At 57.8% G+C, this 17,403-nt stretch overlaps 1 protein-coding gene across 1 annotated transcript in view; it reads left to right on the top strand.

Moving 5' to 3' along the window:
- DNAH1 (dynein axonemal heavy chain 1) overlaps positions 1–17,403 on the top strand; it is a 69,348-nt gene that overhangs the window by 35,563 nt on the left and 16,382 nt on the right. Inside the window, exons 32-50 of the mRNA XM_059663388.1 lie at positions 255–341; positions 453–639; positions 3,450–3,541; positions 3,727–3,881; positions 5,368–5,545; positions 6,276–6,470; positions 6,559–6,678; positions 6,914–7,072; positions 7,171–7,275; positions 8,525–8,665; positions 8,770–8,930; positions 9,368–9,525; positions 9,838–10,011; positions 10,777–10,815; positions 13,352–13,530; positions 14,291–14,521; positions 15,398–15,594; positions 16,062–16,197; positions 17,126–17,334. Coding sequence (XP_059519371.1) covers positions 255–341; positions 453–639; positions 3,450–3,541; positions 3,727–3,881; positions 5,368–5,545; positions 6,276–6,470; positions 6,559–6,678; positions 6,914–7,072; positions 7,171–7,275; positions 8,525–8,665; positions 8,770–8,930; positions 9,368–9,525; positions 9,838–10,011; positions 10,777–10,815; positions 13,352–13,530; positions 14,291–14,521; positions 15,398–15,594; positions 16,062–16,197; positions 17,126–17,334 — 2,903 coding nt within the window. The remainder of the gene's footprint in view (positions 1–254; positions 342–452; positions 640–3,449; positions 3,542–3,726; positions 3,882–5,367; positions 5,546–6,275; positions 6,471–6,558; positions 6,679–6,913; positions 7,073–7,170; positions 7,276–8,524; positions 8,666–8,769; positions 8,931–9,367; positions 9,526–9,837; positions 10,012–10,776; positions 10,816–13,351; positions 13,531–14,290; positions 14,522–15,397; positions 15,595–16,061; positions 16,198–17,125; positions 17,335–17,403) is intronic.

Genomic DNA, 17,403 nt, shown 5'->3' with positions numbered 1-17,403 from the left:
ACAGTCAAGCAGGGGCACAGAAGGGTAAAAGGAGAGGCTGCTAGGATGGGAAGAAGGAGGTGGTAGAGAAGCCTGAAGGAGGGTGCCTGGCCCAGGCTGGGGCTTGCCGGTGGTCATAGATGGCCTGCAGGGGAAGTGACATTTTAGCTGCAAGCTGGGCAATGGGCCAGATGCCAGGTGGGAGACAGAGCGTTCCAGGCAGAAGCCCCCAAAGGTACAGTGCACACCTACCCCCTCCTGTGCGTTGGTAACAGGATCACTACGACTTTGGGATGAGAGCTGTGAAAACTGTGATCTCGGCTGCTGGGAACCTCAAGCGAGAAAACCCCAGCATGGATGAGGTAAGTGCACTCCAGAGGGGTGCCTGGGAGAGGGCTCGAGGAGGGCTCCAGAGCGGCTGGAGGGGCATCTGGCCTGGGCTGCCCTGAAGACTCCTCCGGCCTCTGCTGCAGGAGCTAATCTGCCTCCGAGCCATCCGTGACGTGAACGTGCCCAAGTTCCTGCTGGAGGACCTCAAGCTCTTCTCTGGGATCGTGTCAGACCTGTTCCCCACCATCAAGGAGGAGGAGACTGACTATGGCATCCTGGACAAGGCCATCCGCAAGGCCTGTGAGAAGAGCAACCTCAGTGGCGTGGATGGTGAGCCCCTGGCCCTTGCTGGCTCCAGCCACCTTGGGATCTTGGGCAGGGGAACAGAGACAGGCAGACCAGCCTCAGAGGCCCTCAGGCCTGGCCAAGTGTGCGGAGGGCTGGGATCTCTGTCAAGCAGCCTGTGGTGCAGGGCATTGCCCCAAGCCCTGTCTCCAGGCCATCAGGTGATGGCTGTCTAGGAAAATCTCCTTTACTCTCACACTATACTTCCTACACCAACCAATTCTGACACTGGCTGGGTGTCTTAAAACTCAATTCAGTTCTGATGCTGATCAGAGTTAGCATACACCACACAGGTTAAGGGCTCCGTTCCAAAGACTGTTCCCACTTCAGATTCCTGTTACATGTAGTGGGTCCCCAAGTTACCCGCAAGTTCTGTCTGACTTGGCTACATATCAGAGATTCCCACGACCCCCTCCTCAGGTTTGACCTTCGGCTAGAACGGCTCACACAACTCAGGGAAACACTTACTCTTGTTTATTGGTTCATTAGATAAAGGATATGGTAAAGGACACAGATGAACAGGCAGAGGAGGAGATGCATAGGGTGAGATTTGTCCCATAGAGTTGGAGTGTGTCACCTGCAGCATGTGGATGTGTTCACCAACCTGACACTCTTCAAACCCTACCCTTTGGGGATTTTTATGGAGACTTCATGTAGGCATGATCAGTTATTAACTCCACTTCCAGCTCCTCTCCCAAGTTCCAAGCTTCTAATCATGGCTTGGTTCTGGGGACAAGCTCCCTCCCAGGAGCTCAGCATCAAGAGTTGCCTCATTAGACCAAGAGTTCCCAGCACTCAGGAAATGACAAAGGTCAAGGAGCTCTGTCAGGATCCAGGGTCAAAGACTAAATATTAGAAAAGAAGGTTCTCCTAACATCCCTCTTTACAAGCGTTTGAGGAGCTCTGTCTCAGAGACCAAGGGCAGAGACCAGTATATATTTACTAGAGGCCCAGTGCACGAATTCGTGCATCAGTGGGGTCCCTCAGCCTGGCCTGAGGGATCGGCCGAAACCGGCTCTCCGACATCCCCCGAGGGGTCCCAGATTGCAAGAGGGTGCAGGCCAGGCTGAAGGACCCCACCAGTGCATGATCAGGGTGGGGCAGGACACAGGAGGTTGTCCAGCAGGGGAGGGACTGAGGGAGAGCTCCAGGGTGTGTCCAGCCCATCTCATTCAGTCCCGATTGGCCAGACCCAGCAGCAAGCTAACCTACCAGTTGGAGTGTCTGCCCCCTGGTGGTCAGTGCACATCATAGAAAGCAGTTGAGCATCCTTAGCATATCATTAGCATATTACACTTTGATTTGTTGAATGGATGACCAGACACTTAGCATATTAGGCTTTTCTTATATAGGATTATTTCACAGTAAGGAAGCTGGTGGCATCCCCTCCCCCAGACCTCCTGCTGTAGCCTCTCTTCTCGTATGAGCAGTCCCAGCATTTGGCTCCTCTTGGGCCTTGCTCCTCCCTCACAGAAGCTGTCCTCTGCCCTGTCCCTGATTGGGGCTTGATGTCATGATTGGGGAAGATGGTAAGTTGTGTCCTTTCCACAACCTACTCCACCTCACCCCTGCCAACACTCCTCTCTTTTGAATGAGGGCTCCATGCACAGGCAAAGCATGTTGCTCCCACCTGCAGGACTTGCTCACACTCCTTGGGAAACTACAGCCTTAATGTCATAGGAGCACTTGGGCCCTCCCTGCACTGGCTTGTTACAAAGTCCACGTGCAGCTAGAAGGGCTCCAGAGGGCACCCCCCACCCCCCATTAGACTTCCTATGACCCAAAACCCCTTCCCTGATAGAAATGAGGGGGTCCAAGCCCTGCTACCACATGGGCATGCTGCTCTTATCCCCACAGTCCCAGCCTGGCGGCCCTCTCCTCCTTGCAGACCCTCCCGTGGTCCTTTGGGAGGTAGAATGATGCTCCATCAGGAATTCACAAGGGAGATAATCATTGATCATCTGCCTCCTCTGGGACCCAATATGCTCAGCTGCAAGCTGTCCCTTGTGCCCTCCATTGTTCTTTCCACACGCGTCTCTGACCCTACCTTCTGTCCACCCCCTACCTCTCCTCCCCGCCTCCCCCCCCCGCCCCCCGCAACACACATCTCCACCCCCGGCCCTAGCAGGCTCAATGAATGAAACCACAAGCTCTTCTCCCCCTGATGGTCTTGCGTCAGATTTGCCATCATTGAATAATGAGCTCTTGTCCCTATGACGAGGATCCCCAACCTGCAGTGCCACAGCTCCTCCCCGCACCCCCCCACAACACACACACACTCTTGGGCCAAAGTGATGCTCTCATTTCCTACCCATGTGGGACTGGCCTCCCACCTACGCTGGCAGCTGGACCTACAGCCGGGATCTTGGTCAGTTCAAGCTCCTGACTGACCCTCGGATTTTGTCCCTGGGGTTCTGCCTGTGTGGGCCAGCACTTACTCGGAGCCATGCCATCAGCAGACTGAGCAGTGGCCTTGGGGCTGGAGTTGACTGTGGGCCTGGACAGCTGAGGGAGCAGGCCCATGCGGCTGCCACCTGACTGATGGCTGTGAGGGAGTAATGGTCCCGTGGACACCATGGCTGGCTGTGAGCAGAGAGTTCCTGCTCTCTGCCAGGCTCCGTGCTTAGGGCTTCACCTGCCCCTGCCCATGAGAACTATGTGGCCTCATTTTACAGATGAGGAAACTGAGGTCCAGAGAGTGAGGTGACCATCTGAGGGGACACGGCAAACTAATGGCAGAGATGGGACCTAAGCCCATCCTCTGACGTCTGGGTTCCCCTGCCATGTCTCCCCAGGCTTCCTGACCAAGTGCATCCAGCTCTATGAGACCACAGTGGTACGGCACGGCCTCATGCTTGTCGGGCCCACAGGCTCCGGCAAGAGTAACGTAAGTGCAGCCAAGCCAGGCAGCCCCGTGGCCAGACAGTGGGCCCAAGGGCCTTGCAGCCTCAGAGGGTTGCCACTTGGACCCCTGGATCTCTAGAATACCTCCTGTCCCCTGTGGCCCGCAGTCCACTCCAGCCCTGCTCTCTGCGGGGCCAAGAGGCTCACTCTTGGGTACCTGTCTCCCAGTGTTACAGGGTCCTGGCAGCCGCCATGACGATGCTGAAAGGGCAGCCATCCATCAGTGGTGGCGTGTACGAGGCTGTCAAGTACTATGTGCTCAACCCCAAGTCCATCACGATGGGCCAGCTGTACGGGGAGTTTGACCTGCTCACCCACGAGTGGTGAGTGATCCCTGGCTCCCCGCCAGTGACAGTCCTGCTCCCAGATCTCTGTCTGGAGGCTGTGGGCCATGGGCCCCTCCCACTCTCCCAGCCCAGCGCAAGGTCTGGAGCTCAGGCTCTGGAGCCCAAAGCCTGGGACTCTACCCACCACTGCACTTCCTGGCCGAGTGACCTTCCTCACCTCCTGGGCCTTGGTCCCCCCATCTGCAAAGTGGAGATAGAAACGGCACCATTTTTACAGCAAGGAGAAAATGAGCTCAACACAGCAAAGATGCCTGGACGTTGTGGCACACACCAAGTGCTCAGTAAATGTTGACCCATCATTGTCCCAGGAAAGGCTGGTGGTCCCTCTCAGGGCCTCTGTTCCCAGGCTGAGGCGTGCCTTTTAAATGTTTTTTTATTTCAGAGAGAAAGGGGCGGGGGAGGGAGGGAGGGAGAGAGGGAGAGAGAGAGAGAGAGAGAGGGAGAGAGAGAGAGAGAGAGAGAGAGAGAGAGAGAGAGAGAGAGAGAGAGAGAAACATCAGTGATGAGAGAGAATCATTGATCACCTGCCTCCAGCACACCCCACACTGGGGATGGAGCCCACAACCCAGGCATGTGCCCTGACCAGGAATTGACTTTCTGGTTCATAGGTCAACTCTCAACCACTGAGCCAAGCTCAGAGGCATGCATTTTAAAGGACATGTGCTGAGCTGGCAGAACGGCAATGGGGTTGAGACCCTCCAAACATCAGCACCTACGGGCCTTTTCTCTGGGGAAATTCTGTATCTCCAAAGAAGTTTCCAGTCTCCTGTCTCCTGTGGGGGTATCTGCTTGGCTCTAGGGTTCTGGAAACGCAGTGGGGGACAAGCAGTGGAGGGGGAGTCACCTCTTTCTGAATGCAGGCCTGTCCTGCTTCCCTCATTTCTGGAGAAGGGTCTCGTCCATACCCCCTCCAGGCTCCTGTGTGGGTAAATGGGGGCCTCGGAATCAGATCAGAAGAATGTCCCCCTGCAGCCCCTTCCCTGCAGGTGGTGTCTCTGAAATCTGAGCCTTCCTGGTGCTGTGGCCGGAACTAGAATCATCTCATACCTCACAGCCACCTCTCTGCTTGGTCCTTCTCCCCCGCCCCCCCCCCCCCCCATCTCTCTCCGTCTTCCAGAGCTGCGTGGGCCCCCATTTCTGCTGTTGCCTCCTCCCTTACTTCCTTTTCCCTTTCGGGGTACCTTCTTTTATCTTCCTTTAATATAGCTTTAGCAGGGATTCAGCTGAGGGAATATAAGCATCCATTTTCAAGTTATATCAAAAAGTTCTATTTTCCCTATTAAATTTTTTAAATGAATGAAGATACTGAAGAATGAGGGGGGGGGGGGTGGGCGGGCGGAGAAACAAAAGCAAAAACCAAGCAGAGCAGGGCCAGCCTGACGGGCAGGTTTCCTTGGGAGCCAGCTATGCTTGCCGCCTTGCCTCCCGGCACCTACAACCCTGCCCTCCTTGGTGGCTGCAGGACAGATGGGATTTTCCCCTCCCTCATCCGGAAGGGGGCCACCGCATCCGACACCAACAAGAAGTGGTACATGTTCGACGGGCCCGTGGACGCCATCTGGATTGAGAACATGAACACGGTGCTGGACGACAACAAGAAGCTGTGCCTCAGTTCCGGCGAGATCATCAAGCTCACAGAGGTGCGCCCACCTGTCCCTCACCCGCTCCACTCTGCAGCTGGGTGGGCCCGGAGGCCATACTGTGCGTGGCCACCCACCCCTCCCTCTCAGGCCACAGCTGCATCTCGGGCAGCCACCCCTCCTGTCCCCATCTCCCGCACATTCTGTGATGCTCTGAGCCCTGGACTAGGACCACCACCCACCACTCCCAGCTGGTGCTGCCTTGTGCCTCCCAGGCCCACCTTCAGCCTATGCTGGCAGTGTGCCCAGAGACAGGGACAGGTGGTACAGACCTGGCCACGGGGATGCCTCCCTGGTGTGTGAGGGGCAGTTCTCAGAGAAGGAGGGGTATCACCTGGGAGTAAAGGCAGTTCACCGTGTCTGCACTGAGCCAATCTCTTGAGCCCTTCTTTGAGCACCTGAGGTCAATGGGAACGTATGTCCATGGACACAGGTGCGGGCTCAGGAGCAGAGCATAGCTCCCATCAGATTTCCCCAGGGCTCTAAGGACCCCCAAATGCCCTGATCCCAGACCAGAGAGCTCCCAGGAATCTCCTGACCTCATGTTCCTCCTCGGGGCTCAAGGGAGGGCCAAGGGGTTCCTGCATCCCCCACCCCAGCACTGCTCCTGGCCCACTGCTGGCCACTGCCCACAGCTACAGGATGAGCACCCCTCCCCATGGCCCTGCAGCCCCTTTCCTGGCCCTGGGGCTGGCAGCTGGCTCACTCACACAGTTCATTTTGGTGCCAGGAGATGACCATGATGTTTGAGGTGCAGGACCTGGCAGTGGCCTCACCAGCCACTGTGTCCCGCTGTGGCATGGTGTACCTGGAGCCCAGCATCCTGGGGCTCATGCCCTTTGTTGAGTGCTGGCTGAAGAGGTTCCCTGCCGTATTCAAGCCCTACCAGGAGCACTTCAAGACCCTCTTTATCAACTTCCTAGAGGTAAGTGAGGCCACAGTGTGCCTGGCCCGGGCGTGGCAGCAGGGCGCTGTGTCCGCCAGCCACGGGAGCTGGGTGCCATCCCCCGCAGGCATCCATCATTTTTGTCCGGTCTTCAGTGAAGGAGGTGATCGCCACAACCAACAGCAACCTAGTCATGAGTCTCCTCAAGCTCTTGGACTGCTTCTTCAAGCCCTTCTTGCCTAAAGAGGTGTGGCTCTAAGCAGGGGGCTGGTTCCCTGTTCTTGCCTGAGGCCCTGAATCCCAGTCCGGCTTCCGGGAAGAGAGAATGGGATTGGCTCACCCGGGTCATGGGAACACCCTGCGCATTCTGCTGTAGACACACACTGTGCAGTGGAGACCAGGGGATGTCCCCCACCTGCCAGCTTCCTCCGGCCACTCCGTGCTGTTCCTGCTTAGCTTGATGCTGTCCCGTCTGTCCCCAGGGCCTCAAGAAAATACCCCCTGAAAAGCTGAGCCGCATCCCAGAGCTCATTGAGCCCTGGTTCATCTTCTCCCTAATCTGGAGTGTGGGTGCCACAGGGGACAGCGCCAGCCGGGTCAGCTTCAGCACCTGGCTCAGGGTCAAGATGATGGTAGAAAAAGTAAGAAGGATGCGTGTGCTGAATGCTGGGTGTTCTGGGACAAGTAGCCACACAAAATACTGGGCCTCACAACCTGACTTTCCTCCTGGTTCTCACAGCTGACCATGCACTTCCCGGAGGAGGGGCTGGTGTTCGATTATAGGCTGGAGGACGCTGGCATCAGCAATACGAATGATGAGGACGAAGAGGAGGAGGGCAAGCAGGTGACTGCAGGCCTGCCCCCAGAGACAGGACAGGGATGGCTGTCCTCCTTGGTGAATAATGACTAGAGAGAGGAGGCCATGTTAACGGCCACAGGTCTCAGGCTAGGGATAGGTGCGTCATCTCGTGAGTCCTCACAGACCCATAGGTGGTGATTTCCCAAACAAGGAGACGAAGGCTCAGAACAGTCACACCCAGCTAGTCATTGCAGAGCTGGACTTGAACCTGGATCTAGAAGATGTTGAGCACCTCCCTTCTCAACCATACGCACTGTCTCCGCTTTGCTGATGTCGAGTCCAGGATTGGTTGCCTCTGTTTTACTTAAAAGCCCCTATGAACCACGGTCCATTCCCGGTCAGGCACTTGCTCAGGTTGCAGGCTTGATCCCCTGTGGGGGGCATGCAGGAGGTAGCAGGTCAATGATTCTCTCTCATCATTGATGTTTCTATCTCTTGCTCCCTCTCCCTTCCTCTCTGAAATCAATTTTTTAAAAAATATTGGTGAAAGCCCCATTTGTCCAGGCCTGGGCTCCCCAGGAATGGGAGGGCAGGTCCGTGGCCTGCCTCTCTGTTCCCATCCCTCCTATCAACCAGTGAGGACTCCATGAACCTACCTCATGCCAGGATCAGGATCAGCTCAGAAGGAGGAAGGGGCAGAGAGGCATCTGCAGAAATGGTCACAGTGCAGGGTCCTCCTGGGAACCTCACAGGGCACATCTGTGTCCAATGGTCAGAACTGTTCCCAGTGGGACATGTCTGTGAGTGCCCCCCATCAAGGGAGTCTGCAAGCTGGGTCAGGGCTGTGGGTAAAGGGGTTCATGCAGGTAAGGATGGTGGGGGAGACAAGGCCAGGTGACCTCTGAGTGTCCAGGTGAAGCCAACACTCATGGTTCTGGCCCCCATACTCTTGGACAGCCTGAAACTACATAGCAAAGACCTTTGCATTCTGTGTTGTTCAGTTCCCAGAGTATCTCCTTCATGTAGAGACCTAGGGACTGGCAGTTCCTGGGGAGCCTCCCACTGGAGGCAGCTGTGTGCAGAGAGACCTCCCATTCCTGGTAGTTTGTTCTAGAAGCCCCCTACCCAGACAGAGAGTGGGGCATGGGGCCTCCTATTTCTGTCAGAAGCAGCCCCTCACCTGGGCCTTCTTGCCCAGGCCCAGCAGTGCAGCTCCTTGCCTTCCTGGTGCACTTGGCCAGGGGTCGGGTGGGGAGGGGTTCCAGGCCCACCCCTGACCCACCTGTGGTTCCAGGTTGCCTGGGTAAAGTGGATGGACTCTTCGGCTCCATTCACCATGATGCCAGAAATCAACTACTGCAACATCATCGTGCCCACCATGGACACCGTGCAGATGTCCTACTTGCTGGGCATGCTGCTCACCAACCACAAGCCCGTGAGTGCCCCACCGTGCCCTGCCTCACCCTACCCCAAGGCCCAGGTCGGGGTGGCTGGCCCCTGCTCTGCACTGGGCCCTGTGAGAGACCCCCACTCTCCCAGGTGCTGTGCATCGGGCCAACAGGCACAGGGAAGACCCTCACCATCTCGGACAAGCTCCTAAAGAACCTGCCGCTGGAGTACATCAGCCACTTCCTCATCTTCTCAGCCCGCACCTCATCCAACCAAACCCAGGACCTCATCGACAGCAAGCTGGACAAGAGGCAGGCACTCCTCGTTCCTTCCAAGGCTCCAAGGTCCCCCCAGCCTGCTGGGACCAACGGTTGTCTCCCCTCCCCCACCAAATTATGCTCCTGGGTTTGCCAGAAACCTCCCCAGTGGTGGTGAGGGCAGGGAGGGGAGAGATAGCTGGGCTCCCTTGACAACTGTTCTGGAGCCTTCTTCCATCGGGAATTCCTACTGCTTGCCTTGTGCAGGGCCTATTATCCATAGGCCTGGGAGGCAAGACACCTTGAGAGAGACCAGACTTAGGGCAGCCAGGTGTGATGTACCAGGACGCTCAGGATGGGGCAGGGACTGCTCAAGAGACCCAGCAATTCAGATGAGGTCAAAGTTGATGAGGGTTTTCCAGAAGTTGCCCCTGGATTCCCAGAGGACCTGGTGTCCATGGGGGCCGGGTTCACATAGCCCCTCCCCATAGGCGGAAGGGCGTGTTTGGACCGCCCCTGGGGCGTAACTTCATCTTCTTCATCGATGACCTGAACATGCCAGCCTTGGAGACCTATGGTGCCCAGCCGCCTATCGAGCTGTTGCGCCAGTGGATGGACCATGGTGGCTGGTACGACCGCAAGAAGATCGGTGCGTGCCGGCCGGCCTGGGGCAGTGGCGAGTGGGTAGGGCCGGGCATTCCTTCGTTAGGCACTGTAGGCGCTTTTAGAGGGTCCACAGAAATGTTTTAACTTATTTCAAAATCATGGGGCAAATGAACTTTTAGCTCAAAGAAAATTTAATGCATATGAATATATTTGTCTCTATACCCGTGCTGTTGAAAGTTATCACTTTTAATCTTTTTTAATGGAGGAGGCCCATCAAGACAAAAGTGCCTGGGGCCCACGTGAGTCACACTGCAGCCCTGGGCAGGGCCCTCCTGACTTCCTGCCTCCACTCCAGGAGCCTTCAAGAAACTGGTGGACATCAACTTTGTCTGTGCCATGGGCCCACCGGGCGGAGGCAGGAATGCCATCACTCCACGGCTGACACGCCATTTCAATTACCTGACCTTTGCCGAGTTGGACGAGGTCAGCAAGAAGTGCATCTTCTCCACCATCCTGGGCAGCTGGATGGGTGAGCAGTGGGCAGGCGTGGGGGAGGCCATGGCAGAGGCAGAAGTCCTGGCCAGATAAACGACACCAAGGACAGCTGGGCAGCTGCTGGGAAGGGTGGAGGGCTGAGCCACTGACCTGGCTTCGCCCCTTATTTAGCTCTGTTACCTTTGCAAATGCATGACCCTCTCTGTGCCTCAGTTTCTTCCTCTGTAAAATGGGCAATAATATTAGTACTCACCACTCCAAGTCCTGAAGGTTAAGTAAGACATTGCATGTAGAGCATCTAGCATGAAGCCTGGCAGGTGGTGACTGCTAAATGTGATACATACATATGTGCACATACGCACTTACCTGCCTGAGTACCCACGTATCCATTAGTACTTGCTCAGAAACTCCGGTGGAAGGATTTGCTTTTGGAGCTCGGGAAAAGCCATCAAGATAGAATGGCCCTGATCCTTCATGGGGTTGGGGGAAAAGTCCACCCAGGAGCGAGTTTTCCCCCACCAGCCCACCTCCCACCCAACACACACTGTCTGTGAGCTCCACCTGGCACTCTGTCAGGTTATGGATGATGGGAGTCCAGCCTTCCTCAGGCCTTCTGTCCTCAGCCTTGCCTACCCTGCCCCCAGGTGCTTTAAGGCCAGGTGTGCCTACATGCCCAGCTTAGGGGTGGGGACCACATTGCTCGGGGCGGAGGGTCAGTGGCTACTCTAGGAGCAGCCAGCCAGGTGGGCAGCAAGGGGCCCACCTAACTCTGAGCTCATGTCTCTCTCCCACCCTCTAGCTGGACTCCTCGGAGAAAAGAGCTACCGGGATCCCGTGCGTAAGTGCAGGGCTGGGTGGGAAGGGGCTCTGGTTCCAGGGTGAGCCTCAGGCTCCAGATGGATGTGGCTGAGGCTGGGGACCAGACCCCAGTGAACCATCCTCAGGCTCCTCTGGGGACCTTGGGCCTTTAGCTAGAGCAAAGGTTAGCACCGAAGCGACTGCCTTCCTAGGCTCACTCACCCCTTCTTCTAGCCGCCAGTCCTTCAGTGCCTGGGGTAGTGTCTGGCCCATAGTAGCAGCCAAGTATGGATGAATAAAGGATCCAACAGTCTCTCCCCCCACCCCCACCCCCCGTGTGAAGAGGCAGAGGCTCCAAGGAGAGCCGGCCTATCCGAGGGGCAGCATGGACCAAGAGCTGGGGGACTTGCAGGGGGTCGGGCATCCCTCCTGAGGCAGCTCACACAGGGCAGGTCTGCCGGTCATTGCAGCAGGGCTGTGGACACTCCAGAACTCTGTCCCACCTCTGCTCCCCCTCAACTGAAAGAGGCTATCAGCAGGCAGCGCCCTCGCTCAGCCCCCACATCCCCTCTGACCTGCACCCAGGCCTCCCTCAGGGTTCTCTCCAGCAGTCTTTCCTACTTCCAGGAATGAACTTCCCTACTTCCCCATGCGGCCAAGCCCTCCTCCGAGGCCTGAACCCCAGCCCCTGCTGCCTGCTTGAAGACCTGGCTCCACCCCACCTCCAGCCTCTCCAACACCCGCAGCCCCTCCTGCAAACATGTTTTGATCTCTCTCATCATAACAACAACAAACAAAATCACCTCCCTAAGGCCCCTTCCCACCTGCCCAGGGCATCACTCCATTTCTCAGCTCCTCAAAAGCGCTGTCCCCTGCTGTTGGCTTCAGCCCTTTCCTCCCACGTTCCCTTGAGCCCCTCTGCTGCCCTGGGAGTGCTCTTGTCACTGTGCCTCGTGTGGCCAGACCAAAGGTCAGCTCTGGGTCCTCCCCTGCCCTGGTTGTGGGCAATGACCCAGCCTCCTCCTCTCAGATCCCCCTGCCCTAGCCACCCCTCCTTAGAGTGACTGGGGCTTGCTTTCAGCCTCTCCCCCCTCTGACCTCACTCTCCTGCCCACAATCTCATCCTGCCCCAGAAATGCAGCCCATCCCGGTGCTGACCTCTGTCCCAAGCCCTGACCCCACATCGCCTCTTAGATGTCCACTGGGCATCTCAGACTGAACATGACAGGCCCGGGCCCTCTCATCTCAGGTGATGGCAGCTGTGTCCTTCAGTCGCTCGGGACAAGAGCCTCGGCGTCCTCCAGACTCCTCTCTCTCACACCACATGTCAGGAGGTCCTGCTGGCTGTCCCTCCAGAACCCACCCAGCCACCCCATCCTCACTCACCAGCCAGAGCAGCAGCCCTCTCCCTGGTCCCCTGCTTCTGCCTTCACCCCCTGCTCCATCCATTGGTCTTCTATCTGTTCTGTCTGTCTGTCCATCTTCTACTTGCTGCCAGAGGGACCCATTCAAATGTTAAATCAGATAACGTTCTCTCTCCCTTTCTCTCTCTCTCTCTCTCTGTCTCTCTCTCTGGCAAGCCTCCAGGTCCCAACAGTGGCAGGCAAAGCCACCCCATCGGCCCTGGTCCTTAACGCCCCAGGTGTGCCCGCCGCAGGGCCTGTGCCCAGCCCAGCCCGCAGGGCCTTCACCCTCATGGCTCTCTCTGCAACACTGTCTCCAGTTCTGGGGCTGCTTGCACCTCACTTTACATTTCTGCTTGAAGCCCCTCCTCCGTGAGGCTTATGTCAGAATCCCCCACCCTGGCCCTCCCCAACCTCTCTCTGCTACCAGCCTCTCCACAGCACTTTCTGTCACCTGTTTCTGCCCACTTGCTGGTGGGTCTGTCCGTCTGTCTCCGCACGAGCATGCCCGCTTGTCGAGTGAGGAGTGTCGGTGCCCAGGTCCTGGAGCAGCACCTGCGTGTGCAGAAGAACCCTTTACTTTTCCCACTTCTGGGGCCTCCCTCTGCCCCAAGTTCCTGCTGACAGAATTGTGGTTCCCAACAAAGAATTAGATCGTTTTCAAAGAACAAGCAAATGGGTCGCTAGTAGTGAAGAGGCAGGCAGGCTAGAGGCTGCACAGCTCCAAGGTGAGCCTAAGGGTTACAGCTGAGCTCCAGCCCCACTATGTTCCCGGTGAAGTCCCATGTGGACCATGTGACTCTCCCCGTGCACGACTCAGAACTGGCATGTTTCAGGTATGGGACACAGTCCCCTAGGGCAAGAGAGTCATGGCCCGCCCAGCACTGAATGCATCCCGGTGCTCAGCGCACAGACAGGCTATGTCAGTAATGAGGATGCAAAAGGGGGGAGCTCAGAGCGGGAGGCTCCCCACCCTGAGGTGGGGGCCATCAGGAAGGCCTGGCAGAGGAGATGGCATTCGAGAGGAGCTGAAGGGTGGTGGAGTCCAAGCTGCCACCTGAGGAAGGGGTGTCTGGGTGAGAACACAGCACCAGCGAGGGCAGGGGCCAGGATCTTCAGAGGCTGCACAGGGAGCTCCCATCGTGTGACCCAGGCCCTCTCCTGTTCCCATAGCTGGTGCCCCCAACATCGCCCACTTCACGGATCCCCTCGTGGAAGCTACCATCATGGTGTACTCCACCATCACCTCCCAGCTGCTGCCCACACCAGCCAAGTCCCACTACACCTTCAACCTGAGGGACCTCTCCAAGGTCTTCCAGGGTATGCTCATGGCCGACCCAGCCAAGGTCGAGGTGAGGCTCTGGCAGGCCCGCCCCAGTGTCCAGCCGAGAAGTGCCCACCCTGCCCTCCTTATCCTCCCCTGCCCCCCAATTCCAGGCCTCCCTGCCCAAACTCCCCAGCCCTGATCAAGCCAGGCCCCAAGGTGTTGATGCAGCTGAGCTCCATCCTACAGGGCAAGCCCATGCCTAGAATGGCGGCTGTGACAGGGCCACGCAGAACAGGGCACGGCCAGGGCACGGCCAGGCAGAACGGGCTCCTGATGGGGCCCTGGTGTCAGGAGATTTGCAGGGAGAGTGAGGGGAACGCCTTCTAGGAATGAAAGGCACCTCGGTGGAAGGAGCAGGAAGCGCAGCAGGGAGCAGGTGTCAGGGGTGAGCTGGGATGGAAGTGGCAGCGGAGACAGAGATGCGGCAGAGTCAGAGGGGTCAAATCAGTGGCGTTTGCTGAATGGTTAGATGTGACGTACTGGGAAGGTGTGAAAAGAATCAGGCATTCCTCCCAGGCTTAGCGTTTGGGAAGCCACGGGAGCCATTACAGGGGAGAAGTGATGACCGGCTGAGGGAGCTGGGTGCCCAGCAGGCAGCACTACAGGGCTCAGCCCTCAGTTGGTCAGCAGGTGCACCTGCAGCAGCCCCTGCAAGGCCCTCACCTGGTCTCTGTGCAGGGCCAGGCCCGAGGGCTGCGGCTCCTCCCACCCTCCCAGCCCTGGCGCTTTGAGGGGTGGCTGAGGACCCCAGGCTGAGGCGGGCACTGATGCTGGGGTGGCCACAGGACAAAGTGCAGCTGCTGCGGCTGTGGTACCACGAGAACTGCCGCGTGTTCCGTGACCGCCTGGTGAACGAGGAGGACCGCAGCTGGTTCGACAAGCTCCTGGAAAGCCGCATGGAGGAGTGGGAGGTCACCTTCGACGAGGTCTGCCCCTTCCAGCCCATCCTTTATGGGGACTTCATGTCACCAGGCTCTGACATCAAGTCCTACGAGCTCATTACCAGCCAAAAGAAGGTAAGGGGCCTGGCTGCTAACCCACCCCTGGTGGGGCCTCCTCATTCTGCACCCCTGGGACCCAAGCCCTCTGCAGCCGGTGATAACCGACCGAGCGTCAGGACCTGGGTTAGGCCAGTGGTCGGCAAAATCATTAGTCAACAGAGCCAAATATCAACAGTACAACGATTAAAATTTCTTTTGAGAGCCAAATTTTTTTAACTTAAACTATATAGGTAGGTACATTGTTATTAACTTAATTAGGGTACTCCTAAGGCTTAGGAAGAGCCACACTCAAGGGGCCAAAGAGCCACATGTGGCTTGCGAGCCACAGTTTGCCGACCACTGGGTTAGGCCAGTTCTGGAACTTCAGGCAGCATTTGCCTCTGAGTCCTGTCTCCTCACCTGTCAGGTAGGTACGGTTGGCCCTGTTGGCCCAAGTCCGTGGTTCAGCTGAGACAAGCTCTGTGAGCAGGGACCTGCTGTGCCTGTTTGGGGGGCTCTCATGTACTCACAGATGGCCAGCAGGGTCCCTGGCCCGGGTCTGAGGTAGGGCTCAGGGAGACAGGAAGAGGTGGTCAGAGGCTTAGGCTGTGAGGCTGTGAGCCTCCTGGTGGCCTCGCTCCACACCTCTCCCTTGTTCCCAAGAGCTCCCACCAGGGTCCCAGGTCAGTACGTCCTGGTGAGCCCCAGAGACAGAAGGCAGGGTTCTGACCCTGAACTTCAGGCCTCCGTGTGTCCAACGGATCAAGCCTCATCCAGGCAGACCTGGCTTCTTCAGGCCCAACACCCTTCCGCGCACAGCGGAGCCGGGCAGGCTGTGGGAAGGAGCGCCTTCCCTCGGGGTCCAGGTACAGACAGAGAGGGAGGTCCCAGCTCCCCCCACCCCACCCCCAGATGATGCAGGTGATCGAGGAGTACATGGAGGACTACAACCAGATCAACACAACCAAGCTGAAGCTGGTTCTGTTCATGGACGCCCTGAGCCACATCTGCCGCATCAGCCGCACCCTGCGCCAGGCACTGGGCAACGCACTCCTGCTGGGCGTGGGCGGCAGCGGACGCAACTCCCTCACACAGCTCACTTCGCACATGTGAGGGCCCCGGGCATGGCGGGCAGGGGGCAGCTGGGGGCAGACTGTCGGTTCCATCCATGTCTCCCACAGTCCTGGGAAGGCAGGGCAGCCCCACACCAGACCCGCCCAACCCATGGGCTTCTGGAAGGACTGAGAACTGGAAAGCCCTGGGCCCACGAAGAGGCAGCAGCAGTGCCCTGTGCCGCTGAGAGGAGGGGTGTACATGCAGTCATCCAGGAGGGGTGCTTGGTGGCGGCGGCCATAGGCCTGCTCTAGAATCAGAGGTGGGAGGGAAGGGCATTTCAGGTCTAGGGAACAGCTTAAGCAAAGATCTGGAGGCAAGAGAGCAGGTCAGGGCCTGGAGAGTCTGCAGATATGCTCGGGGTGGAACATGACTCTGGTTGACTAGGGTGGGGGTGAGCACCTGTTAGCACCTCAGCACTTGGTCCCAAGCTTTGTCACACCTCTTCCCAACGCATCTCCAGGGCCGAGTACGAGTGCTTCCAGATTGAGCTGTCCAAGAGCTATGGCATGGCTGAGTGGCGCGAAGATGTCAAAAAGGTCTTGCTCAAGGCTGGCATGCAAAACCTGCCCATCACCTTTCTGTTCTCGGACACCCAGGTGCCACCACCATGGGCAGTGGTCAGGGTTCAGGGTGGGTGGATATAACCCCATCCATTGTGGCATCCTGGAAGGTGGTCTCAGTCCTTCATGCCCAGGGCACTGCCAATGGGGTGGGTCTTAGGAGGGACGGTCTGGACCAGGGGGACCCACAGATGGGTGGGTCAGGCACATGGGGCATAGATCGTTACTACTCCCCAACTGTAAAGAAGGCCCCTGGCACTGTAGCTGACCACAAGCAGCACCCACTCATTGGCCAACAGCTTCCGCCTCAAGGACCACCCAACTTGTGCCCAAAGTGCTGTGCCCATGGCTCCCCTTGGGGGCTGCTCCCTCTCCCTCTCCCTCCCTATGCGTGAGGCCTCTCCCCACGACTCTGAGAGGAGGGGTTGTTGCTCTGGGGCCTCAAGACAAATAGAGCAGAAATTAAACCTGGCTGGTGGTCAGGGTTGGGCCGTGGCTAAACCCCTGGGATGTGCCCCACCCTGACAAGGACCCCTCTGCTCCTACTCCTGGACTCCCCGCACTCCCAGAGTCAGCCAAGGGAGCATGCCCTCTGGCACTGGCGCTGGCCAGACGCTGACCATGTGAGTAGGGCCAGGACCCACTTCTGCCTGTGGCCAGGTTTCTTCCTGCGAGAAAACTGAGACATGGAGAGGCAGGAAAAACAAACAGGAAGATGCCACATCTCCCGCACAGACCCAGGGCCTTTCCCGCAGCACAGTGGTGATGCCCAGGGTCTGCTGTAGGGCAGGCCTGGATGCAAGCCCCAGACCACGACTCGTGAGGTCCCTTACGTGGCCCTGGGCTTCTGTGAGACTCGTGGCAGAAGGGGCTGTTGTGAAGGTCCAGTGAGACCATGGTAGTGGAGTCCGACACCCAGGAGCCATCTTCAAGGCTCAGCTCCCCCACCCCCGTCCGTCCCCAGATCAAGAACGAGTCCTTCCTGGAGGACATCAACAACGTCCTGAACTCAGGGGACATTCCCAACCTCTACAACCTGGATGAGCAGGACCAGATTCTCAACACCATGCGGCCCTACATCCAGGAGCATGGCCTTCAGCCCACCAAGGCCAACCTCATGGCTGCCTATACTGGGCGCGTGCGCAGCAACATCCACATGGTGCTGTGCATGAGGTACTGGCAGCCATCACAGCCACACAGGGCCAACAGGGTGGGCGGGGTGCGCTTGGCCAGCCCCGAGGA

The sequence above is a fragment of the Myotis daubentonii genome, chromosome 14 (genome assembly GCF_963259705.1).
Source record: "Myotis daubentonii chromosome 14, mMyoDau2.1, whole genome shotgun sequence".
NCBI lineage: Eukaryota > Metazoa > Chordata > Mammalia > Chiroptera > Vespertilionidae > Myotis > Myotis daubentonii.
The sequence above is the reverse complement of the archived record's forward strand: the minus strand, read 5'-3'. Positions and strand labels throughout refer to the sequence as shown.